We start from the raw sequence: 26,303 nt of genomic DNA on the forward strand, positions 1-26,303 counted from the left end.
ATTGTGCTCTCTTTTTACTCAACTTGTGTGAATGAATAAGAAATATCTGCTCTCAAATGACTTCATTTGTGCACATAAATGAATCTAATTAGTAGCTTACGTTAAGTTGGTGTAACAGCAGGGGCCGAAGTTACAAGTTGTCATGTCTACTACAGTCTGGCACCTACAAATATTGAATTCATTCATGTTTTTTAACATTGTTGGTTATCACATTCATACATTTATCATTGTCACCTCAACACACTTTTTATACAGTTGTGATGCTACACTGCACATATACAGTTCCCCAGTGTAGCCTAATGCTACACACTGTGGAAAGTTGGCAGGGCCATGGAGAACCTCGTTTAAATGAGGTGCTTTGGATGGACATACTTGGACATACTTCGTACTTATCCCATTAAACAACGTTATGTAATAACACAAGTAATATTCTGTTCATTTGTGTGCACAATTGTTAGTTTGAGATCACAAATAAAGTAATTCAAGAGCATACATAAGTCATTTGAGAGCACAATTTCCTCATCACACCTGCTGGGCTCTGTGTTTGTGTCTAAACACACAGGTAACACTGATGACTGAATTTCATAGATTTCCCTTTATGTTGAACCCTTTTTATGTAAATGTGATGAGTGTAGCGGGAGCGATGAGCGTTTCGCTCAGTGGTAGGGTCAGCACGCATGTGTGCAGCCATGCACAGCACAGGTGAAGACAGACCTGGCTGACTTCCAGCACTTACAACTACTGAGTACTCATGTTGCTGTGCGGCTCTCTGACAAGTGATCAACAACCACAAAAAATTCTCGATCTTTACATTAAGTGCCATGACCTTATGGGGTTTGCCTTTACACTTTGTACAGTTTTGTTCTTTTTTAAAACCCAATATTATAAAATTGGTTGAAACACATCAGCAGCTATTTCAATTTCTCTGCGTGTGACTTGACTTTACCACGAAATTTTGACACACTCCACTCGTCTTGCCTTTATAAGAAAACTGTCTGGCTGTGAGGCAGCTCCTTCTTGGATGTCATTAACTGATATTTTGTCTCTGGACAGAGAAGGAAGAGGGCCTGGAAGTCCCAGGATGCCACCCACCCGCACACTGGCATCCACATGGCCGCATCCCTCCAAACCCTTTCTGTTGCCATGGTAACTATCGCAGCCATGGAGAAAGGAGGATGTGGGAGGAAGAGGTAGGTGGCAGGAAGATGGAGTGGGGACGTTAAGAGAAAGACATTTAGTGGACTGCGATATGTGAACAACTAACGGCTTGTCAAGGAAAACTGTAATGAAGACCTTGTCGTGTGCAACTGTGTGTGTGTGAGTGTGTGAGTGTGGGAGTGTGAGTCTTATGCTGAGTCCTTATGAAAATAGCACTCACAATTAGCTAAATATGGGAAAACATGTAATTACAATGAGCACTGCTCTTTTCTTCTGTTCAGTGGATGATGCTGGGCATTAAGAGGAGTGGGAAACATGAAAGAGAAGAACGGACTGGCAGAGAGGTACAGCAGGCCCATAGCAGCCTGTTCAAACAAACTAACGGCACACGAGCCATTTATTACGATTCTTAGCTCTACTGCTTAACACACCAGCCTCCTGCTTCTGCTGGCTTTCAACTCAAACTCTTTCTTTTAACACGAGACACTCCTTCCAAGAAAAAGTGATCTTGTAATTACAAGAACAAACGGATTTTCATACATTTGTGAGGGCTTGCAATTTTTTTCAAATTCCCACAATTCTTCTCCAAAAAAGGATTCAACTAAGAATGCTTGCGAATTTTATCAATCACTGCAGTTTTCTGCAACCCTGCTTCCAGGTCTCTGAATCAATGCCCACATCTTTGATTTTTTTTTTAAGTAATTCAAAGGGGTCTGTTGTTATGCTTATTGTTTCCTTCCTAGGTGGGATTAAGGTGGACATCACCTTCCCGTGCAAGAGACAGAAAATTGCCTCAAACAGGGAGACAGGTGTGGATGAGATCAACATAGCTGTTCAGGTAGCTGTAAATCAACTTACAGAAGTAAGAACACGGTTAATGGAACTTGTTGGCAACCCTAGATGACATTGTGGGAAGCACTAAGATTATCGTACAGACTCAGTTCACTGCCAAAAAAGCTTACAGAAGCTCTCCCAACTTCCTGGCCAGCGGCTACTGACAAAACTGCCCACAAACCGGTACCGTCTACTTACTAAAATAACAGCCAAAACAATTCCCACATTTTTTCATGACAGAACTGGCAAACTATTTGTACCGCCAGCTATGCAAATTTTTAAAAGAACTGCAAAATAACCCAAAATGGCACAGCTACTCTCTTACTGTATGTAAATATCTAACACTGTGACAGTATGACTGTATACTGGGTACTGTACGTGTCGACTGGCACACATTTTTCATACATTTTAATGCATTTCCACATGATTTCCATTTAATATAATATTTCTTTGAATTTTTGAATCTCCAGGCTAACATGGTCCCCTCTTTGTAACTGGGAGAAGTACATTTATAGGAAGGTATAGAGATAGGAGGTCTTTTACCAGAAGTGTGGTATCCTAAGAAAATACTTTAAAAATGGTATGAATACTTAGTAAGAAAGTCTGAGGTACCTCCCCATAGATGCACTTCATTAGACACACCCCTTGCCTCTCTGCCAGTACGAATCTGATTGGTCTAAAACAACATTCTCATACACTAAACTCAATCATGACCACATTTGTGTTGCTGGTAATCACTGTGTATGTGTGATTGCTTTGTGTTTTATTTTTCCTTTCACACTTGTTTCATGTAATTGTTCTTTGTAAAGTGTTGTATAATGATCCTGATGAAGGCCGCAGGAAGAAACATGTCAGTCTAACAGCAGATAAGCTCTTAATGCTACAAGTATTGCCGGAGTTCTGATCCTTCATGGCTGCTTTCTCTTCTTCATACACCTTGCAAGTGGTTGAAGAACCCCCACTCTACTCTGCCATGTACATCAAAGGGGCATGATGAAAGAAGTAGGGAGGACTTTGAGGAGAGACAGAAGAAAGCCAAGGTTACAGTGCGTGGCATCACTCTGGCCTGTTAAATGTGGACAGACACTAACACAGTCAAATGGAGGGACGAGAGAAAAGAAAGTGAATAAGGCTAGAGTGCTGCAGAGCTGCAGTGAATCTGACTAAACGCTGTTTCTGAAATCTTTTCACATGACCTGATAGAAATGCAACTTTAATACACCTTCAGATTAGATGGAATTGGCCTCATTTCATAGGAATAAACCCCACCTCCCGTCACCACCACCCCCTACACACACCAAACCCCAGCCTTTCCTTTTCTGTATTCATAAGTCCCATAAGGCTTAGAAACTTTAACTCTAAGCTGTGCAGTCGTTCGTTTAAATCCAACTCTTTTGGATTTAACAGATATGGATGTTTTCCCAACCTTCTCAGTCTCATAGTTCAGTCTTTCAGGCTGGATCTACCAACCTCCGCTTCCCTCTGAGCTAGAGGAGCCAGGTTCTCTCACTAAATATGTGCTCTACCTGCAGCTTTCATCCTCTTTCTGCTACAGAGAAGGCAACTCCTGCATGCGGGGGTTTCTCTCTAAGATAAATGAGGTTGAACTCACATCTTCCATCAGTAAAACCCCATACAAACTGTACTTCATCTGCTGCTCACTACTTAATTACTTAAACAACCAATTGATTACTCAACAGAAATACAACATCTCATTGACTCACAAATTGAACTCAACAACTGAACATAATTGGCTAATTTTGTCATTGACTAAATTATTCTCATCATTTTGACTGCTTAACAAAAAGGGCATATTGTTAAAGAGTGGTTGGAAATTCCTATTTAGGAGCCCATATAATGAAATCATTTCTGCAGCAACATTGCCCATGTATAATAAACAACTTAATAACAGCGTAATAGTTCAACTATTTTATTATCAGTTAATCCCTCATTTAAAAACAGTGATATAGCCTGGAGTTTCCCTAACAATTAACTAAGTTGGCTGCACCAACATGCTTTAAGAGGTGATCACTTAAATGATAAGGCTGGCGTTTTTGTTATTGTCAACAAATCCCATAAAACGACCAAAGTCAACAGCACGTTAGACCATCCCTCAATACTTTCTTACCCCGTAGTCCACAAAAACGACAAATGTATAGTTTAATTTGTAAAAACACTGGCCGCTGTAGTTTTTAGCAAACATTACTCAAACAGGAAGACTATTGGGGACTATTTTCAGCGGCGGATGAATCCACATTTGGTGCTTTAGTGAGTATTTGGGGCAGCGGGACGGTGTGTGTGGGATTGAGTCAAACTACAGTGTGTGTGTTCATGGTGATGAAGGAACATGTCCCCCAGTGCAACAGTGCGGCTCGCTGATGTGTTTTTAATAGTTTTTGGACAACAATGGAGCTCTGTGGCTCAGAGGAAGAAGACACATCAGGCTGTGAGACACACAACACTTGTTGGTAGGACACGTTCATTGTTGGTTTCAGTCAGCACGTGGGATTTGTTGACAATAAAAATATAGAATATCACCAGACACTCAACTGCTCACTTCAGAACGGTCAGCGGTGGCTAAAACTGAGAATATGAATGTTTTGTACACTGCTCTTTGTTAATGAGAGAGATAACAGATTTGTTACTGTCTGAGTTTATCGAAACCGTGTATTTTGTCAGTCTGGGTGTGAAAACTCAGAGTCACTCGCACTGCCCCCAAATAACATTTGCAATACTCTAATTTTCAGTCACACATGCAGAGAAATTGTCACACTGCAGAGCCTGGCTGTCTTACAGCAGAGCAGATTTCCAACACTAGCAGGCTGAGGTGAAAGAAACACAAGAGAACAGCAGAGACAGGACAGGCATTTGATTGGGTTTACTTTAGCCGATACAGTCCGTTAAAATATGCTGTGAAAGCCCTGATACAATCCTTAAGGCTGGCTCAGGACATCTCTACTTTTTGTTCATTTTATTCTTAAATCAAAGTCTTTGGTACCGGAGACAAAAAAGTACATTTCAAGAGAATCGTTATGAGCTTACATACAGTATAGTCTAGTCCATCTAGTAAAATGATAAGTGATTAGAAGATTCTTTAAATCAGCATCACTACTGTACCTTTATGATGAGTGAAGGTTAATAACATGACAGAAGATCTCTTATGTCAATAACTAAATGAGATTATGATTTGCAAAGGAGCTCTGACATGTTTAGAAATTGGCACCTGTCACATTTTAAACCTTGAATGGTAGAGTTATTCCCTGCCCATTTCCTGTTTCTCATTCTCATACAGCTTTCCCATCAAAAGTGAATGTTTGATTTTGTCTTTACTATACTGTAACCATGGTAACTACTACTACTAAGTATAGACCAAAGTGCTGCTTTGAACATGGAACCTTGAGTAATAAATAAATATATCTGTAATTCTATGGAATGTGGAAAAAAAGTATAGGTGTCTGGCTCCTTACCTCGTGGATTAAGCATAAGATCACTCAGGGCCATGTGTGGTGACTAAATGACTAATAATTTATTGAACGATGACATAGGAAACTTTTATTTGTGTCCCAGGAAGTTAGAGATGGTACTTTGACACCTGGATCACTCTAAAATCCACTATACAAAAAGAGAATCAAATATAAGACCATTTAATATTTTTCCAATGACAAGTGAATTATTGAGCCATTCTACAACTAATATGTTAATATGTAATAGAGGCTGACCCATAAATCAACATGTTTCCTATCTGGAACACTGTAGGTATACTACACGGTACTGTAAGGAAAGCCTGAAGCTAAACAGACTGTTAGAATGTGCAGACTTCTTTCAGGTGACTTAGAAACAGCGTCCTTTACATAGTTTGCCTACTAGAAAGCATCAATAACTTTATTTTTACTCTGTAAAAATGGGATGTAACGGCAGAACTGGCTAACCTGATGGATTTAAACCCATAAAAAATGTTTTTATAGGATATTCATTAAAACTGTTGTGTTCTGTGTTTATATATAAAATGTATAAACACGGCTTACTGTACTGATTGGTAAAAATATAGTTACTGGGTTTAATAAACCCTTAAATATTGGTATTTGCCTAAAAAATCCAGAATTGGATGAACTAGTATTATGCTGTATTTTTGCTCTGGATAAAATACTGTCCAGAGCGATGAGTGTAGTTCACAGGGATCATCGCTTTCGTGGCTTTCAACCATGTTTAAAATTCTGTCAGAAAGTATTTACATGAGTTCACTGGCGGCAATAGAGCAGTGAAAAATGCCTCTGAAACTTTACCTGCCAGTCTTGTTAAACTGCTCTGCACCAATATCTGTGACAGAAACTTTGTTTTTCAACTTTATGAATCAAATGAACATTTTATGATGGATTTTTATGATTTATGATTCTGTGGTGTGTCAGTATGCCACAGATGGCTCTATTTAGAGGAAACACTGAAGAAATGTTTTACAGCTGACCTCTGAGCCTGCGTGACTAGTTGCCACTGAGTAATTGGCTGTAAAAGAACGGTAAATGGACTGGGCTTACAGTATATAGCGCCTTTCTAGTCTTCTGACCAGTCAAAGCGCTTTACACTACATGTCACATTCACCCCATTCAAACACATTCATATACCGATGGCAGGCTACCATGCAAGGTGCCAACTGCTCATCAGAAAGAAACTAATCATTCACACACTCACACACCGATGGCCAGGCCTTCGGGAGTAATTTGGGGTTCAGTATCTTGCCCAGGGACACTTCGCCATGCGGGCTGGGCCGATTAGTGTGCGACCCGTTCTCCCTCTAAGCCACAGACGTCCCAAAGAGACTGTCCCATTAGCATCTGGACTGTTGTGGTGCTAGCACAGAACAAACTAGAGCAGCACACCACAGCCAGATAAGGAACTTCTGTGGTCAGCTAGAAAAAACAAACCTGAGAAACAGCGTGCGTTTGTAACAACTGAATTAGACAACTAGTTAAGTTACATTTGTGACTAGTAATTGTTAGAATTGTGACAGATGCATGTTGGAGAATAAAGGATGAAATGGCCTCCAATAAATGTCACAATCCAGTCCACTTGGGGGTGCTAGAGAACACATGTGTAGCACAGGGAACCTGGGGGAGGCACTGCCTTTTGTACCCATAGTTTGAGCTATTTTTTTAGACACGATAGAACTCGAGAAAGTGTGTGTGTGTGTGTGAGTAAGAGAGTGTGACAGTGCATGTGTACCTGTGTTCGCAGGATCTCTCCTTTGGTTAGCTGCATGTCTCCAGTGAGTTCTTTAACAGTGATGCCCAGTGGCTCCAGTCGCTTACTGAAGTAATTAGTCATCTCAGCTGCCAAGGCCTTCATAGGAGCCACATATACTATCTACAGCGAGAGAGGGAGAGAGGGACATAGAAATAAATAGGATAGAAAACAGATAGGGATAGAGCGGGGAAGGTAGAGGATGGGGATGGGCTTGTGGGGTGGAGGGGGGTACAGGAGAGTGGGACTGGAAGGACACTGTGGTGATAAATGAGCAAACAGGGGCGGGATCATTTCTTCCCTGGCAACCAGCACAAATCACAATATATCGAGAACTGTGATGCCAGCCACTTGCATGGGTAACGTTTAATGGTGATGTATGAAAAGTGGCTATCGTCGCTGGCTGGCACTGTGCAACGCTGTGTGTGGGCACGTTTGTGTATGTGTATGTAAGCCTTCATGAAAGAGAACAAAGCCTTTTGGATGTCTGAATTATTTATCTATGTGTTAAATGTGGATTTGACACTATGGGTTTATGAAGACATGTCCCAATATCTTTAGACTAAGCTGCCTATTGCTTACTTTTTGGGCATATATTTATATTTTTGGGCATTTTTTATATTGCTGTATTTAATTTTGACCACTTTCATCTTTTATTTTCCAAAAAGTAATCATAAATATGGAAAAACACTGTCTTTCTAATAATTAGATCAAAAGACAGACAAACGTGAAGTAAAATCACAGTCTGCGTTTCTAACAAAGAAAGGAAGGTGGGCAAGGTGAAATGCAGGTACTGCAGGAAAGGCTTTCTAAATGGTGTTTTTTGGCCATGAGTCCTTTATTATTCAATTAGTAAAGCATTTTATATTTTATATTTCTGACAGCTGAACAGCTCTGCATTAAAGCTCCTCAAAACCTAATTTCTCAATCAGTTTCTTACTCTGGGGTCCTACATGAACACAAAATGATCTGCCAAAGTTAGAACAGTTTATATTATTTTAATTTCGAAATGTCCGTCTATATTGTTTTATCTTAGCTCTTCTCCCTGGTTTAACGTGGGCGGGTAACCTACTGTAAGGATGTTATTTTCTGAACTTTAATTTGAGCGTTGCTCAATCAGTCAGGAAGAGTTAATTATATAGACATACTTGCATTTGAAACCAAATTTTCATGGGCTTTAACAAAATATAGCATACAACACAACGTTCCTTTGATGGTTTGCTATGATACATTTAAGTGTTCTGTTATGTGTTGTGGACAGCGTTCATAGAGAGGCGAGTGGAAGTGTTGATGTATTGTGGAAGGAAGACAGACTCTCTTCATCGCCAGCATGAGCAAAATAAAGCCAATACCAAAGTGTTCAGAGTTTTCAGTTTGCCTAGTTAAAATAACTGTAATAGCTGCGATTACTTTGCAAAAAAAAGAAAACAAGACTCGGTCAAAACCAAGTATATGGCTGGACCATGTATGGTTTAAGTGCTCCTGAGGACGTCGAGCGCTGTAAAGCTTTGTTTATGCTCGGTGGAGTGTTGCCAGTGCGAGGGTGCGCGCGCCCAAAGTGATTCATTCAAAAGTCACTGCGCCTCTTGCGTAGGCTCCACAAGTCGTCATGGCACATGGTGGCTCACAGCCCAATTTTTGAGGCTAGGCACCCACTGTGCCTGTGGGGCTTTTCATGTCAAGATGGACAAATTCGAAGGGTTTTTTTGTTTACTTGTTTTTTTTCCCTCACTTTGTTGAATACAAAAGTTCAAACAGGCATCTGCAGAACATGAAATTAGTTCATTTCAATACAATTGAGAAGATGGCTGCCACGAATACTGATAAAAAGGAAATTACTTAAATTAAGAAGTAAAGTAATTGTTATTATAGACAAAGCTTAAAAAGCCTCCTGAGGACGTAATTCAGGACTGTTCGCGCCTATTCATTTTGAAAGAGCAACGGCCAATGGGGAAACTTCATCAATCACTCGGTAAGTCGGGGACAGACTTTCGTGTTTATGGGGTTAGCCCAGCTTTTCTGCGATCCAGCCAAAAAGAAAATAAACACATTAAGGGAACATTGATTATATTGATTCATTTTATTCCCTTTAAGGGAAGGTTAGATCGATTGAAGAAGTACAGAGACCAATAAGCACTATCTGTAGTGATAAAATACTAACAATACCCATCACTACCTGAAACCTGCTTTCTATTTATTTTGTGCACTGTATGTAGATTTTATAAAGCTGAATTGGCCACAATCCCGATTCTGTGGATCAGCTCAAGAACTTTCTGTATATACTTTAGGTAGGAAGATATAGATAGGCAGAAAGGTAGCTCAGTTTCACAGTACAGTTTGATTTGTTTAGAATATCTAATCCAAACCTGTCATTTCTCTTCGTATAGGGAAACTTTCATTGTTCTAGTTTTAAATGCTGAGCATTTTTTAGCAGATTTAGCAGTGTTTTAAGGAGTTTTTTTATGCTGGTGTACAGCTGTCAAAACACAGAGATATGGCAATTAAAAGTACATTGTTTCAGTTTTTTGTGTTAAGCAGTTTAGCCAATGTTTGAATGCTATAGATTAGTTCAGATAATTTTATACTCACAAGAAACGAAAAGAAAAAATACTGGCATAGATCACCATTGAGGTTAAATGACAAAAACACTGCACCAATCAGCAAGAAGAAGCCTCTTGGAGGAAACATAATCGAGTAAATCCAGCTGTCCTTGACTTAAAACTGTCAAAACGCTCCCATTTAAACACGGCCTTAAATTCAAATCCCAAGCTCCAAGAATCAGATCTGAATCTCTGCATGGGCTGTGTGAGTCTCAGCAAGGAGCATGCTTAATCACCATGAAGCATGTTGAGAGACTCTGGGGTGAATTAACACTGGTAACATTAAGCAGTTATCACAGACATTGTTAGACATTACACAGAAATTATTTAAAATTCTGACTGTGATTTTGCCTGACAGACATATTACAGTCCAGGTAAAACCAGTGTAATATGTAATCAAACTGCATCATATCCCCCATAGCAGCAATAAGCAAACCCATATTCTGGATCTCTAGTTTGTATGTTTGTCAGACCTTGAATTCATCCTTCTTGATGACGCCACCGGGCTGCAGATGCTGGCGGATCTCGTGAAGGACGGTCAGCATAGCGATGTTGGTCTTGCCAGCGCCAGTTGGAGCGCAGATGAGAAGGTTTTCGTTGGTGTTGTAGGCTGTCTCAAACACCACGGACTGGATCCTGTTCAGACGCTTCATCCCCTTGAACACCAGCTGGCCGATCTGAGCAAACAAAGTGAGGGAAGGAAAGGATGAATAAGGGTTAACACATCATTGGAATATACTCACCATACAAAAATCTGTGCTAAATCTCATGTGAACTATCCTGTAATAATGAAGGTTTTAGTTTTAAAGTGTAATATCTTGTCTTTATGTTTTATGGAAGATTTACAGTGCCCGAATAAAATTGCAATACATACTGTTTTATGTATTTCTTGTAAATAGATGGATGGATGTAAGTTGTCATTATTGAATGGAAAACACATTATAATGACAATAATTTGGACTTTTTTTTTGATGGTTGGAAAATCAATTTTTCAGTCAGTTTGGGGCTCTCTTTTTTGTTCCTTTTTTCAATAGTGCAGCCGAAGACAGACAGGAAAGGGGGAGAGAGAGGGGATGACATGTAGCAAAGGGCTGCAGGCTGGACTCAGCATTGGTCCATGGGGCAACGCGCCTTACAAGGTGAGCTACCAGGGCGCCCCAAGTTTCTAAATTATTAACAAAAACGGCTGAATAATGATCTGTTTCATTACTTTATTCATATAAGTAATATATATAGATATATTTCAAAAAACTCAAAAAGTAATGAAAAATGGCCATCAAAAATTCCAGGATGTCATCAAACTTTGTTTTTTCAAGAGACAGTTCTAAACACAAATATCTTAAATTTAGACATAGAAAAGCAGACAATTTAAGAAATTTGAGGGGCTGGAACCAGCTAATTTTGGGCATTTTCCTTGGAAATTGACGTAAACATTTACTTAATTATCAAAATTAGTGAATTTTCTGCCAATTGACTCATTGTTTCAACTCTAAATATGTCACACAGTAACATAATAAAAAACATATAATAATGTGTATTGTGTTTGACTTTGTTCTGCTGACGTTTTGAAACTCTGCCTAGTTGCCCTTGGCAACCTGATTTGGGGCAGTGTCATCCATTTAGTGCAGTTGCCCCGATTGGCGACCGTATATTTCAAAAACGCACTGCAGAATCTGCTACCCAGTGTGCTGACAAGAAATACAGACAGCCAACCAGATACATGTGTCAGTGACTGAGCCACCGTGTATGAGGTGACGGCGCAGAAAGTGGAGCATCAAGGAGCATGAAGGAGGAGAATATGTGTGTGGTGGGATCAGCTGTCACTCAAACTGCCCTCCCTCTGCCTTCACTATGGCAACAGAGTGTGGGTGATGGCCCTCAATCTCACACTGCCTCTGATAAGTAGAGAAATGGCCACTGTGAAGGACAGTTGGTGCCACACACATGCCCCCCCACACACACACACACACACACACACACTGTACACATACAGGAGAGTGAAAACATCCAGCTGCTGCACAGGTGAATCATTTCCTTCTGGAACAGAATGTGAACAGTCCATGGCATGGATGGAGAAAGCAGGAACATTAGCTCTGAGCATAATAAGGGCTGTCCTATCTTCAGATTTTCAAAGAGCAACATCCACATTCTAAATAATATATTGACTTAAAATACATTTTAAATAAATAAATAAAAGCACTGTGCTGTTCATTGTTCAAAGGACACTGTTCACTGCAGCTCACAGAATGCAGGGTCCACAGGTGGTGGTGGGGATGGCTCTGATATGCTTTCACTTATGGAAACCAAACAGAAACATGGTTATAAAATGCAAACAAGCTGCTGATTATACAGCATGTTCAGCCAGTGTCAAGTAATTAAATATTTAAAACATGGCAATTCTATCATTAAATCTCCAGATGTATTTTTGATTTTTATCATTCCTATTTTATCTTATAAGTTCTCAAGAATACTGCAAACATATAAATGCATTGTGGATACAAAAAGTGTATCTACTGTTTGTGTGCACAGTTGAGTGCAAGTACATTGTCATTCAATTTTAACACAACAGAGGGAGTGTGAGCATTGTGTGAACAATTTTAAAACAAATTCAGGCTCAACAATAACAAAGAAAAAAAAGTTGTATTTATATTTCTGAGATTTTGGCAAAATAAAATTTGGATCAATATGTGCTTCTATCGACTGCTTTTATGAGAAATATGGATGTGACAATTTCTTTGAATATACCCTGTGGTGTTCAATCAGACCAGAAGTTTCGATTAGCTTGTATTGCAACTTATTTTTATTGATCCCCCCCCCCCACCCCATTTCCACTCATACACATACTGATTGTAAATATAAAACCGGTGGAAACATATCTACTGTCATGCAGACTGACAGTGTGATGGTTTGATACCGTTTAAACCTGACTGACCGAAATGAAATAAGCTAACAAAACTAGCAAACTAGCTGTACCAGTTTGCGGTGAAATCTCGTACAATAGTACAATAATACTCCATCATTTTACCCTCTGCTTCCTCTGCCTTCCACCACGCTCCAAGTAAGGCTGGTTGAGGATGCCTTAAGCTTAGACAGCAGTATTATTTATTCAAGGATTCATTAGAAGTATGTCATCACTTTCCTCTTCCCCTCGTTTCGCTTCAACACTCATAGAAAGAAATAATTAAAGAGTGCATGTCAGGCGAGGATACGCGGGGTAATGTTTGGAAGTTGGCCCCCGCAGCCCAGTAGGGAGGAAAAGGTTATTAATGCATCAAAGAGCAACTTTATCAGAGTCCACTTAAGCTGGAAGGAGTGAAGGGTGGCTGTGGTTTCCGCTAGGTGCTGTATGGGGGGGGGGCTTCTGATGAACAGCTTGGCCACTGATGTATACATGTGATAGTTAGGCTGTTGGCTACATTTGCATGTGAGCTGTGGATGGGCATCTGATAGCCTGTGGGACTACGGCCATATTATCTGCCTCGTGAATTCTCACATGCCATAGCACAACTCCAGACTCAACACCCGAGTGCACATATATTAATCTCGGGTGACTTCAACCATGTCAGTGTTTCAACAACACTGACTAATGTCACCCAGTATGTGAGTTGTCCTTCTAGAGAGGAGAGAACACTGGACCTGCTGTATGCTAATTTTAAGGATGCATACAGCTTTGTCTCATGTTCCATTTGTCTCATGGTGCGAGCAGAACCATCTGCAGCTCAATGCGTCAAAGTCTAATGAGCTGGTTGGAGACCTACGAAGGGCCAAGGCACCAGTGACCCCGGTTTCCATCAAGGGGGTCAGTGTGGACATTGTAGAGGATTACAAGTACCTGGGAGTACACATGGACAATAAACTGGACTAGGCTAAGAACACTCAAGCTCTTTACAGGAAGGGCCAGAGCTGCCTCTATTTCTATAGCTTCTCTATTTCTTGAGGAGGCTGAGGTCCTTCAACATCTGCCGGACAATGCTGAGGATGTTTTATGAGTCTGTGGTGGCCAGTGCTATCCTGTATGCTGTTGCATGCTGGGGCAGCAGGTTGAGGGTAGCGGACACTAACAGACTCAACAAACTGATCGTTAAGGCCAGTGACATTGTGGGGGAGGAGCTGGACTCTCTGTCGGTGGTGTCAGAGAGGAGGATGCTGGCCAAACTACATGCCATCTTGGACAGTGTCTCCCACCCACTTCATGACGTGAGCGCCACAGGAAGTCATTCCTGCCTGTGGCCATCAAACTCTTTAACTCCACCCTCTAAGTGTCAGTCTGTATGACCTTAAGTTGATAAACTGGACATTGGATCATTAATATCACTGTAATACTTGAATTAATTGTACAATATTCTCTGTTTAATACTGCTGTGCAATATACTCTGTTTTCAGTTTAATTTATTGATATTTATTCATGCTTCTATCACTGCTGTGCAATATCCACCGTCTCATAATAATCTTAATAAGTTACACTTAACTTGACAGTACATGCACTACTACTTATTACTTATATTATTACATTGTATTATTATACTGTACATACTTATCATCAACCGGTAATCCACTTTGTACTACACTTACTTTAATTTTATACTTATACCCACTTGGTACTTAATTTATCTGACCTGTATTATAGTGTATTATATTTTTTGCTTAGTACTTCTATTCCTGTGTGCACTGACGTGACAGTGAGCAGCTGTAACGAAATTGTTTCCCCTCGGGGATCAATAAAGTATATCTGATTCTGATTCTGATCCATGGTAGAAAAGGTTTCAGTCGTAGTCATCTGGACACTGTTTTCAGAATCAAGACGTTTCGGCTCCCATCCGGAAGTCATTCGAATGACTTCCGGATGGGAGCTGAAACATCTGAAAACAGTGTCTGAAAACTGTGTCCAGATGACTACGACTGAAACCTTTTCTACGATAGAACACTCCTGGACGAATGAGGGACTACACCGTCTTATTCTGATCCATGCTTAGACGACCGCTCCACCTGGCAAATGCAAATGGACAAGAAGTTGATTACAGCCATTCAAAGCTTTTCAGTTCTGAAAGGAAACTAAATTAAACTAAAATTCTATTACACACATCACTTAAGCTGTTGGTAAATGCAGAGGTAGTTTTATTTCATTTTCAGTGCTCCAGACTTGCAACCATTAAATTCCATTTTGTCACCTCATTCTCTTTGTAAATGTGCCCTTTCTATGGTTCTCAAATGTTGATAACCAGGAAGGGGAGAGAGTTCTGTATAAGTATTTGTGTTAGCTGAGAGCTAATGCGAGGCTTTCATAGCATATGAAACCATAGCAACGGTGCCTGTACAGCTTTACAGGGGATGTATCTGTTGTCCATCGTATCGGCTGCTCAATTGCATTTGTGGACAATGAAGCAAAAAAATTATTACTTAATTTTTTTTTAAAGAAGAGATAACTCATACCCTCCAGTGCCATAGTAGTCAAAAAGTGTAACTTTTCTCCTTGGAGAGAGGAACACATCAAGGTTGTCCCATCTCTCCATTACTGTACGTTCTAGCTATTGAGAAACTTGCAGAAGCTATCAAGATAATGATATTGAGGGTATCGAGTTTGGAACAGGAACTCATAATATTGCATTTTATGCAGATGACATGTTGCTGTCTCAAACCCAGGAATCTCTAAATGTATGGTGCTTTACATTAGATTAGATTACCCTGGAAAAATCATAAGTTTTGCCTCTTGGCTAAATGATAACTACTATATTACTATAACAAAACAAGAAAACAATTCAAGCTGTCTCTTAATGGTTTTGTCGACGTTTCCCCCTGAATGTGTGGGACCTGTATGGATTAAATATGAATCCTCTCTTAAAAGCTGAGAGTCGAGATGTGCTAAAGAGGAAAATTCAGACGATGAGTCAGCAGCAGGTGATCCCGTACTGAAAAAGGCAAAGAATCTTACTCTTTTAGATAGAAATGGCTCACAGAGTTTTTGTGGCTAAGATATTATAAAGAGAGGAAAGTTTAATATGTGTGACTTGCTCCCAGTACAAGACTGTTGATTTAAGTGGTGCTCCTAAACTTGGACTGGTCTGCCTAAAATTTTGTACGAGCTGCTAGTGGGAAAAAGTTAGTCTAGAGCACTGATTTTCTTTATTTTTGTGTTTGTGTGCATACCACCTAATGAGTTTACTCGTCTACTTATGTATTTGGAGCTTTGTGCACCAGCTATAGCTGGCCGAAAATCAACCCAGTGGCTTGCAGTGTGAACAGTCAAGCTCACAGTTTTGAAAAATACCAAATATGCCTTTATATCTCAAACTCCCATACACCGCTGCCACTCCTTCCGTGACTAAACAAGTTAAGGTACAGTATGAATGTTACTGAATCACATTCTCTTCATAACTTCATGACTGCAAGGCTTCTTCTACTCTCTCTGAAGAGGGATGGTGATTCCAGTCTCCTCCTGTCTACCCAATTATTTCCCCCAAGGCAAAGTCCACTGGGCTCCTACTTATAAATATTCATTTTTGAATTATGGACCACTGAGCTTCACCCCATTTTGCAGGGCTTCTGAACACCCATTCCTGTGTCTCTGTGGTGACCGGAGAGGAACAACAATCACTTGAGCGGCTGGCCCTCATTTTGATTTATCGACTTTGTCTGTTTGTGTCCCCACACTCCTTAAACATGCTAATTCATGCAAATGTATGCCTGCCCCAAAATTCACCTTGAGGTAAAGCATACATGTTGTAAATAGAGATTTGCCACCATTTAATGATCTTTGGAAATCTTCAGTGCTTTTTTATTCTCTCCTTAAAACCTCTCTGGCTTCATTGTTATGCTAATGTATGCACACACATCTTCCAATTGGAGATCCAGCTGTGCCTGCCAAAACTTGTCTCGAGGGTGTGATGTCAGTGTTGTGGGGAGGTAGTTCCTGTACTGCAATGGACATTATGCAGCTGTTAATATATAGGACCAACCCTGCTTTGCCGCAACCTTGCTCTCAAGAATTTTAGCAGCCACAGAATATCATGCTAAAACTGCGCTAATTCTGTCCAGCTTTTCAGTGGCTCCAAGGTGCACTTCCTATGTAATGAGTTAAGTGGGGCTCATTATTTTCAGTCTTTACTAAAAATAACAAAATAGGGATTCATCAGTATGTATTTTGAATATTAAAACTGATGTAAATAGAACGGGAAAAAAGCTAAAAGAATATCAGACTATAAAAATACCATTTTAACATATTTTCTTTTTATGACTTGAAGGGACTTTGGCTAATATGCAGCACAATGAGCATGTCCTTCGCTGTTTCTCACCATTTTCTCTTCCTTATGGAAGCAGATGCTTAGCTGTCATCACCAACCTGTTTACAGTAAATTCTGTTGACCAGTGTCTTCTGGTAGCAGGAAACAACCTTTTGCACCTGGGAAGATAAAATCTAACTGAAAATCAGCAAAAACAAAAAATGGATATGCCTTCTGTATAGGTATTTGTGTCCACTCACTTTCAGTTGGACCTCTAAATCAAGTGGTTTAGATAATCTGGATAAACTGTTTGTTTTCAACCTGTTTGATCATCTGACTGCTTGTGTTTCTTGACCTGTTGGACCTTTTTTTTTAGCCACATGTTCCCAGATCTCAGCAATTACTTTGGTGAGTACAATGTTTTTAACAATCATAAATGAAAGAACTTTTGGGGGGTTTGCCTTAATGCGATTGCAGACAGTAGAGAGAGAGAACAAGGAATAAGGGGAGAGAGAATGCGGATAGGCAACAAAGGTCCCCGGCCGGAGTCAAACTGGAGATGTTGTGTTGTTGGTTGGTGTCTTAACCCCTAGGCCACAATGGCGCCCTTAAAACACAAGTTTTGATAAATCGCAGTTTTGTTGTTTTTGCTGATGCCTTGCATTTTTAGGTAATATAAAATGTTAATAATAAATGTGGTGAGAACAAATACTTGACTATTGGTTTATTAACACCATCAACCAATTGGACCGAGCCTTAAACATCTTCAGCTGCCACCATCTGCTGTGGATACTGGTAGCCTCATGCAGACCATAATAATCAGTATCAAAACTGATCTATCAACTCAACAATGACTAGAGGGTTGGCCTAAAGTTATTTTAAAAATTAGCTAACATGTATTTATTTAGAGAAAATTGTCAATAAAGCTTTTAATCTTTAAATTTAAAACAAAACAAAATTTGAAGTCTATGGTAAATCCTGAGGCTGTAGTTTGTGGTGCTCTCACATTGGATTGCATTATATCGTACAGTGTTCCTCGTATTTTGTTCTACAGCCCAATACTCTCACTGTATGCACACAAAAGTCAAAATAACATTTAGCTTTTTTCAGCTTTTATTCTGTTTAACAGTGCAGTTTATACCACATTACCCAGCTGATTAATCAGTCAGTGACTACACTTCGTCACTATCACATTAAGTCATATAAACAGGAGGCAGACTTTGAACCAGAAAGTCAAATTGACATCACAAGGCAAGATGCCAAGTTAATTAAGTTGACGGGAGTTGAGAAGACTTTATCAAGTAGAAATTCAAAGAAAACACATCCAGAGCCAACAGGCTCATTTGTTCTCTTTGTAGGAATCCAGTAGCCTTGTGTTTTGTTACAATCAGATCTCTGAAGCCAGTCATCAAAACCCACTACAACATGGACCAGTTATGACAACCAACTTGCAGCTTTATTGGAAATCAATCCACATCATTGCATTTGAATGTTCCTGCTACATTCAGCTGAAAGCATCCCCCTGTTTATAGAAAGGTCCCAGCATTTAAAACATGGAGCAAAAGCTCTGCAGAGCCCAGCTGGCTAATATAGGACCATACACATCTGTGGTCAACCTTTGAGCAGCAGGGTTAAGTAAAGTTTCTAATGAGAGCAGCTGCTTGAGTCTGGGGCAGAACCAATCTTTAAAACCCAGCTGGCTCCTGCAGGACTCTGCCTTGCTACACAACATTGTCTGGACTATTAAGATACTCGGGCGATGAGCAATCTCTGGCTGTATATGACAAGAGAAAGACTGAGCAAATGTTTCTGTATAAAGAAATACAGGCAGTAGACTGAGTGAGTTAGCTTTGTAAGCTGTCTATAAAGTGTAAGCAGTCGTTCTCGGCAGTACTGTATGCATAAAAAGGTGCCCATCAGCCCATCTTGGGCCAACGCTGAGTGGGATGGAAGCTGACAGGTTCATTAACACAGTGGATACACAGCCTACGGCCATATGGGCAAACTGGGACGACTGGGAATATCCCGCCAATCCACAAGCCACTTAAAACACAGTAATTGGACCCACATAGATCACACTAATGATTCAACAGCAATAGCTAAACACCAGTGTTGTCCATATCCATTGGCCTCCCCGTCTGTGGGATTAATAGTGAAACTGAGATGGCCAGTCTGTGTGTATACACAAGAAGCAGTCACCAGTTTAGTTTTTTTTTTTGTGGTCGTTGCTATTTTGTGTTATTGTGTGTTTACTGTATGAGTCACTATATGAGCTCCTAAACTAATTAAATTCCTCTGTGCATCGGTAATGGGAAGCTAAGAGATATAATTGTTGTCATTTTCATGCCATCCTTTTAATTACTTTCTGGTTCCATTTCATTCCATTTGAATTGACAGCCTGATCAACTTTTAATTGCCAGTTTTTGCAAACAGCTTATCAGCCTGCTCCAAACCTGCATGCAGAGTACTAAATGACCTGGCCAAACACACTCCCGCAAACACACACACGCCGTAAATCCCAGAGTCAATCCTATGGATCCACATGCACGCTGAGCACACGCATGCACACCAACCCTCCGCACCAGATGTATGGAGGAGTTTGACAGAGTGAGATGCGGATGCAGCAAACAGGAGGCCCGTTCATTGCCCTACAGAACAGCAGCAGGCAGAAGAGGGGGAGAGGGCAAAAAGAAGGGAGAGGAAGAGCTGGGAGTAGGATGGAGATAGCAAAGAATGAGGTAATCCATCACTTCATTCATAAGCACCTGCTGAAGAAGCACCAAGAGCCTTGTGAGCCCCAAAACCTCAAACAAAATATTACATTACACCAATAGTTTTCTATAAAAAAATGTCCATTATTTAACTTACTGAGTAAGACATGTTTGGGGTGTACTTTACATTACTCACGTTTTCTATTAAAATTCTGAAAATAAAAGACTGGTTTTCAGAAGTAGCATTACTTTTTTTAACAAAACACTACCGTTCAAAAGTATTGTATGAAGGGTTTGCAAAAAAAGTAATGTTTTGTACATGGAGAATAAAACGCTGTACAATGGTTTAACCACACTGACAACTGAAAGGACAGAAAGAAACAAAGATACCACTGAGCAAGAGTTAAATAAGAAAATAAGAAATCAGCAATCATTGGTTAAAGAAATCGGAAGCTTAGCATCAAAATCTGTGCAGATTTAAATATGAACAGATTCCTGTTTCCGGTTCAAATGCAAAATAATGCCTACACCAAACTGGAATTAACAGGTGTGTTGCTTTAGCAAATCTATTCTTAAAACTTCAAAATAGCAACAGAAGGTTAGTCTAGGGTTAGCACTGCTGGAACTGGATCACAGAATATCAGCTGAACACACTAGTGACAGATTGAATAGGTTTAAACTGTGATTTGTCAAACCACTGAGTAGACTGCAGACGACCCAAAGACAAACGGTTTTCCAAACAATTTTGAGCCCAATTACAAGCACAGTTGAGGTTCAATAATGATCTAGGGTCACTTACACTTTTCTGGACTGGAAAGCAAATTCAACATAGAAAGGTATTTGGGGTAATAAATGGTTACAGCAGTATTCTCCTCTGTCGTGCAACACTGTGGGGACATCAACTAAATGGAACTTTTAATCATTTAATTCTTCTTCTTTTGGGGTCAAAACTATTTCAAATGTAAATAAGACATTTGGTGTCTGAATTATACTGCTTTTATCTATGTTAAAATAATTATTATTGAAGGAAAAAAGAAAAACATCAATATAACAGGTGATTCCAAACTTTTGAACGGTAGCATACCTGCATAGTTGGTAATGTATGTAATAATAACAAACTTTTCTTAAGTAACATTGGACAATATAGTAAACTAGAAGTTTTGACTTCTGACTGATGAGTAGGCAGACAGGACAAACTGCTACACAGCCCTGAATCACGGAGGTCCTTATTTAGAACCTGAAGCTGAATATGATAATATGATGTGCTTTGAAATTCTAACAACTCTGCCACGTACATCATTTACAGTCCACATTCTATCTTTTCAAACATCAAAATGACAGAGAATGATCCTTCTTTCTCAACAAAAACCTCTTTGTCCAAGCGTAAATAATACAGACACCAGACATGGTTATCCCACATAAAAAGTAAAAAAAAATAAAATTTAAAAAAAACTGAAAAGGGTCTGGAAGCACATGTAGTCCTTCTCCATCAATGAGAAATTCTGGATCTCTGAATGCTCCGTCTACCACTCCTGCGTGTTAGGTTCACCGGTGACGGTGAGTGAGAGCATGGATGTGGGTGAGAGACATATTTCCATGGCGAGAGAGCGGTGCGTGTCAAGATGGCTAGAGATAGAGGAAACATCTGAGAGATTCAGCCATACATGTTTGAGCCTCAGTCAGAAACAGATGAGGAGTCTATTGTGCACCAAAATGGGCGACTAGTAGACGTATCAGAATGGTAAGTGTAGTTAGCATCTACACATTTATAGCTCAGATTTTAGAAGTGTACAGACATCTCCCCCTTCAGTAGAGGAATGTGAAAACACCTCTCTAGTGACAAACCTTGCACAGATACAAATCATTAAAGTCAAGGTCTGACATTTTAGGGGACATAAACACTTTTGATTGGAGGGGTACTCTAAGGAGTTCTACCCAGGAGCAAATGTTCTGGACCCATAGGGTGGGAGGGTATTTTGATACTTAACAACTAAACTATAACTATAACAATATAACTATGACAACTAAAATTACTGTATCAAGTAAGGGCCTTTGTTGAAATTTCCACAGAGGAAAACCTAAAACAATACAAAACTAAAGCTTTCAGGCTGCCTGATGGAAGGTCACTGCTCAGATTTTGCCACTTGACAAAAGATTTGAACATCCATTGGAATAAAAATAATTAGTATAATTTTATATAATGATATGTATAATCTATATCATTTGATAGAATTTAGTGTCTTTCTTTTTCTTGGACTAAACTAATAATAATTAACTGACTAAAATTAGACTAAATAAGCTTTCATCAAAATAATAAGACAATATTAAGATGAGGCTAATTTAATTACCGACTGAAAGAAATACAATGCCCACACCTTTTTCAGTGGCTCACAGACAATAGGTAGATTTTTAAGGTGATGTACTGTTGGGCCATTTGAGAATTCTGGCACTCCATCAGACAGGATTGTAAAAGCCTTAACCCTTGAATCCTTCACAGAAGCCTTGAAGACTCGCAGCTTCTGCTTAGCAAGTCAGCAAACACACAGGGCCACAGTTGTGTTCTGTGGGGGAACCACATCAAAACTGGATTAGGAAATGCAATCAAGGTGGATTAATTATGGGTGGAGGGCTGTTCAGTTCTGCCTCATCTTTGCAGGCCTGTGCTTATACACCTGCTGCTTCCTGCACAAGAAAGGAGAGGGCAAGCTGTCAACATTAGCACAACAGAATCAAAGGATGTTGAGTGAGGGTTGTGATGGTGGAACATGCTGGAATGAAAACAGCACCAGGTCTGCCCAACTGTTACCATCAGTTGAGATTGAAAGTACAGTAGACCGTCATTTGACACCTCCAACTGCATCTTTCCCACATGTTTGGGAACATCAACCTTCTAATTTGACTTGAATTTCAATATTTACTGCCACATGTAGATGGTAGGGTCAAAATGTGACGTAAACAACATGAATCCATGGATCCATTCTGCATACACATTACCCCATTGTACATAAAACTCACTCTAGAATTGATTATGTATTTATGAATAGCTGGGATCTGCATAAGGTTAAATACTGTAAAATTCGGGTGGTCGAAATTTCAGATCATAATGTAATCCACTTAACTATACATTTAAAACGTAGACAGAAAAACACTACCTGTAAACAATGAATAACAAAGCAATAACTGAGCAAATTAAAATGTAGATACAGAGATATGTCGAGGAAAACAATACTGAAGAAATTAGTCAGATTATTCTATGGGATACTCTTATAGCCGTCATACGGGGAGAAGTTAATAGCTATCACCTCACTAAAAAAGAAACTTAAACTGACTAAATATCTTAATTTGGTTGAAAAATAAAAATAAAAACTTGGAAATAAAATATAAAACTACTCACAAAACTCAACTCTTACAAGAAATAAAGATCACTAAGATGGCCCTATGGCTACTAGGCTATAGGCAAGACGACTTAGGAAACAACAGAATGTAAATCTGAAAGACAAGATCAGAGATCTTCGCTCAGGTTAACTGAGGTATGATGCTACAGAAATAGAAAACACATTCAAAGAATACTATAAGAATTTATATACTCAACCTCCCCCGTCTAGTGAGGACGCAAAAAGACAGTTGCTCAATTCTCTTGATTTACCAACTATTGGAAAATTGCCAAACAATAACCTCACAGCCCCTATAACACCTGATGAAGTATCTAAAGCCATATCCAGACTTAAGGCTAATAAGACTCCTGAAAGTGATGGAGTGGTACCGAACCTTTAAAGAAGAACTAACCCTCCTTCTGACATCATCCTTTAATTGGACTCAAAGAATTTCAGCTACTCCCCTCTTGGATAGAGGCAATAATTTTTGTAATTCCCAAAGAGAGAAAAGACACAGAATACTGGAGCAACTTTAGAACCATATCTATTCTCATTGTGGACTACAAGATGTACAAATCTATTAGACTAACAAAATTCATGACCGATCTGATTGATGAAGATCAAACCAGTTTTATTGATGGACGGCAAACACACAACAGCATTAGCAGAACGCAAATATTCATCTTGAAACAAACGAAAAAAACTAGTGCTATTTTGGTAAGTCTCGATGAAAGGCTTTTGATAGTGTGAACTGGAACTTCCTGTATCTAGTACTAGAGCGGTTTGGATTCAACAAAGAGTTGACATTTTAAAAAACTATCTATCAAAATCCTATGGCTAGAATAAAAATTAATGGTAGTCTAACAGAAAGAATAATGCTGAAGAGGGGCACCCGTCAAGGCTACCCCCCCTCCTGTTTGTCCTATACATTGAGCCGTAAGCACAGGCTATACGACAGAATGAGGAATTAAAAGGAATTAATATCAACAGACAGAAAGATACAATTATCATATTTGCAGATGATATCATAATATACCTGGAGAGCCCCAATATAAGCTTTACCCAGCTGATGCAACTTACAAACATATATGGTTGTCACTCAGGATACCAAGTAAATGTGAATAAAACGCAGATTTTTGCCTTTGACTATACTCCATCTCATGAAATTACGAGAACATTATAATTGAAATGGGACTCAAAAACTATAAAATATCTTGCGAATTTAACAAAACAACTAATCTTTATAAAACTAATTATGACCAGATTCATTCTCAGATTAGAAGAGACATTGAGAGATGGTCAGCCTTGTCATTAGACTTCAGCTCAAGAATTGAAGGCTGTTGTATCTTTTTTAAGGTCTTCCTCCAATTGGCCAAAGATAAGGGTGGTATGGCACACCCAAATTTAAAAGATTATTATCATGCAGCACAACTCGGACCAGCGATCAAGTGGTGTGACAAGGACTATAGCACAAAGTGAAAAGATATTGAGAGGACTGCAGCAGACATTCCACTCCAGTCCCTAATTGTTAATATTAAAGCAATCTCTATACCAAAATCTGAGAGACTGTACAGTTTCCTCTACTATGTACATTAAGACAACGCACCACTACAAATACTTCATTACACCTAAAATAATGTGTAAACAAACAGGTTAAATGTCTACATCTGCAGTTAAATGATGATATGACACTGTTGTTGAACTGATGGAATTAATGCTGCGGAAATGTACATTATGCTGAATTTACCATGAGCCATTATAGTATAGGTAATCTCATCTTCCTCAATGTTTTACCTGTCCTTTATTAAGGACCCGCTTTATTTGTTCGTGCTGGCTTTTAGTTATTTTAATATTAGCTTTTAATTTGAGTATTTACACTATGTTCAATGACTGCATTTGACACCATAATTGTCTGGAAGAGGGATAAACAACACAGAGTAGAAAATCATGAAATAAGAATGTTTTAAGTGTCAAGCTGCAGAAAAGATACACAGTACAAATTGGGTGGGAATAGGCATTCATTACTTATGCCCCCCCACCACCACTAGGGCGCTCCTGTAGCAGCTAAAGAGCAAAGCTTTCGGCGTCCCTGTCATTTCTCAGAATATGTTAGCAGCTTGAGTGGATTCCTATCAATTAGTAGTTCATAGGAAGTGCAGTTGTGTGTACTGTCAAGGCTTCTGTCTATATTTGAGTTCCAGTGTCCATTCTGCAGTCAGTATTATGAGGTGCATCAGCAATGTAGTAGTAGTAGTAGTGTACGTTTCTGTGCATGTTTGGTCCATCAGTACTACTAAAGAGTGGCACTTGCTCTCACTCACAACACACACACACTGACTAACATATTTATTCTGATAAATTAGGAAGGCTTTTACCACAGTGGCAAGTGCAGGACGCCTAGATCCTGATTCATTAGTTAAAAAGCACCCTAATAAATTCCCCACTTTTAATGTTTCACAGAGCTATTAAAAGGCGTACTGATGCTCACACTGCCCTGTTTCCCATTACAGCTTTCAATAAATGACAATCGGCACTCGGGAAGAGGAGGGGGGAACGTCAGACTTTTCAGCCTTCCTTTCAAAGCCTTCCTAATAACACGTAAAGACTTATTAGGCATTGTGTGCCGGCGCTTTAGAGGAGTGAGGCACTTTGTTCCAGAGTTGCCCAGGCTTAAGTTAATGAATAGAGCTGCTGTTTGACTGAGGCTAATTTACATCGCTCAGCAGAAGAGGTTTCATATCAATCTATATCAGTTACACAGGGACTTTCAAAGATGAAGGGGAAACTGCTAGTGAGCTAGGGAGAAACAGAGAGAAAAAAAAAGAGATAAGCCTTTTAGAAAGTGAGTGAAGACAAAGATGGAGCCTCAGAGAATTTCCTAGCTCCTATTCAGATTGTTTAGGTTGACGTCTTTGCAGAAGAAGCTAGGATGATACACAGCACACAAAAAACAGTTATCTGACTGACTCTGTACAGCAGAATCAAAAAATCTTCCTGTGATATTTATTAATTGTTTTGTGTTTTTCCTTTCCAGGAAATAAGCTCCCTGGAGACAGTTGCATCTCCTTACTCCATCCTAAATACACCCAATTAATGGGAAATCAAGCAATACCCAAACAGTAGAATTTGTCCTGCAACTGATTTATCTGTATATCTCAAAGATTCCTTAGATTC

At 39.5% G+C, this 26,303-nt stretch overlaps 1 protein-coding gene across 6 annotated transcripts in view; it reads right to left on the reverse strand.

The window, feature by feature from the left end:
• The window catches only part of ascc3 (activating signal cointegrator 1 complex subunit 3), a 160,313-nt gene that overhangs the window by 89,695 nt on the left and 44,315 nt on the right, over nucleotides 1-26,303 (reverse strand). For all 6 annotated transcript variants that reach the window (XM_044207740.1, XM_044207738.1, XM_044207735.1 and 3 more), the window contains exons 9-10: nucleotides 10,301-10,504; nucleotides 7,210-7,350 (exon numbers count right to left, since the gene is read on the reverse strand). In XM_044207740.1, coding sequence (XP_044063675.1) covers nucleotides 7,210-7,350; nucleotides 10,301-10,504 — 345 coding nt within the window. The remainder of the gene's footprint in view (nucleotides 1-7,209; nucleotides 7,351-10,300; nucleotides 10,505-26,303) is intronic.

Source organism: Siniperca chuatsi, linkage group LG9, assembly GCF_020085105.1.
Source record: "Siniperca chuatsi isolate FFG_IHB_CAS linkage group LG9, ASM2008510v1, whole genome shotgun sequence".
In the NCBI taxonomy this organism is placed as follows: domain Eukaryota; kingdom Metazoa; phylum Chordata; class Actinopteri; order Centrarchiformes; family Sinipercidae; genus Siniperca; species Siniperca chuatsi.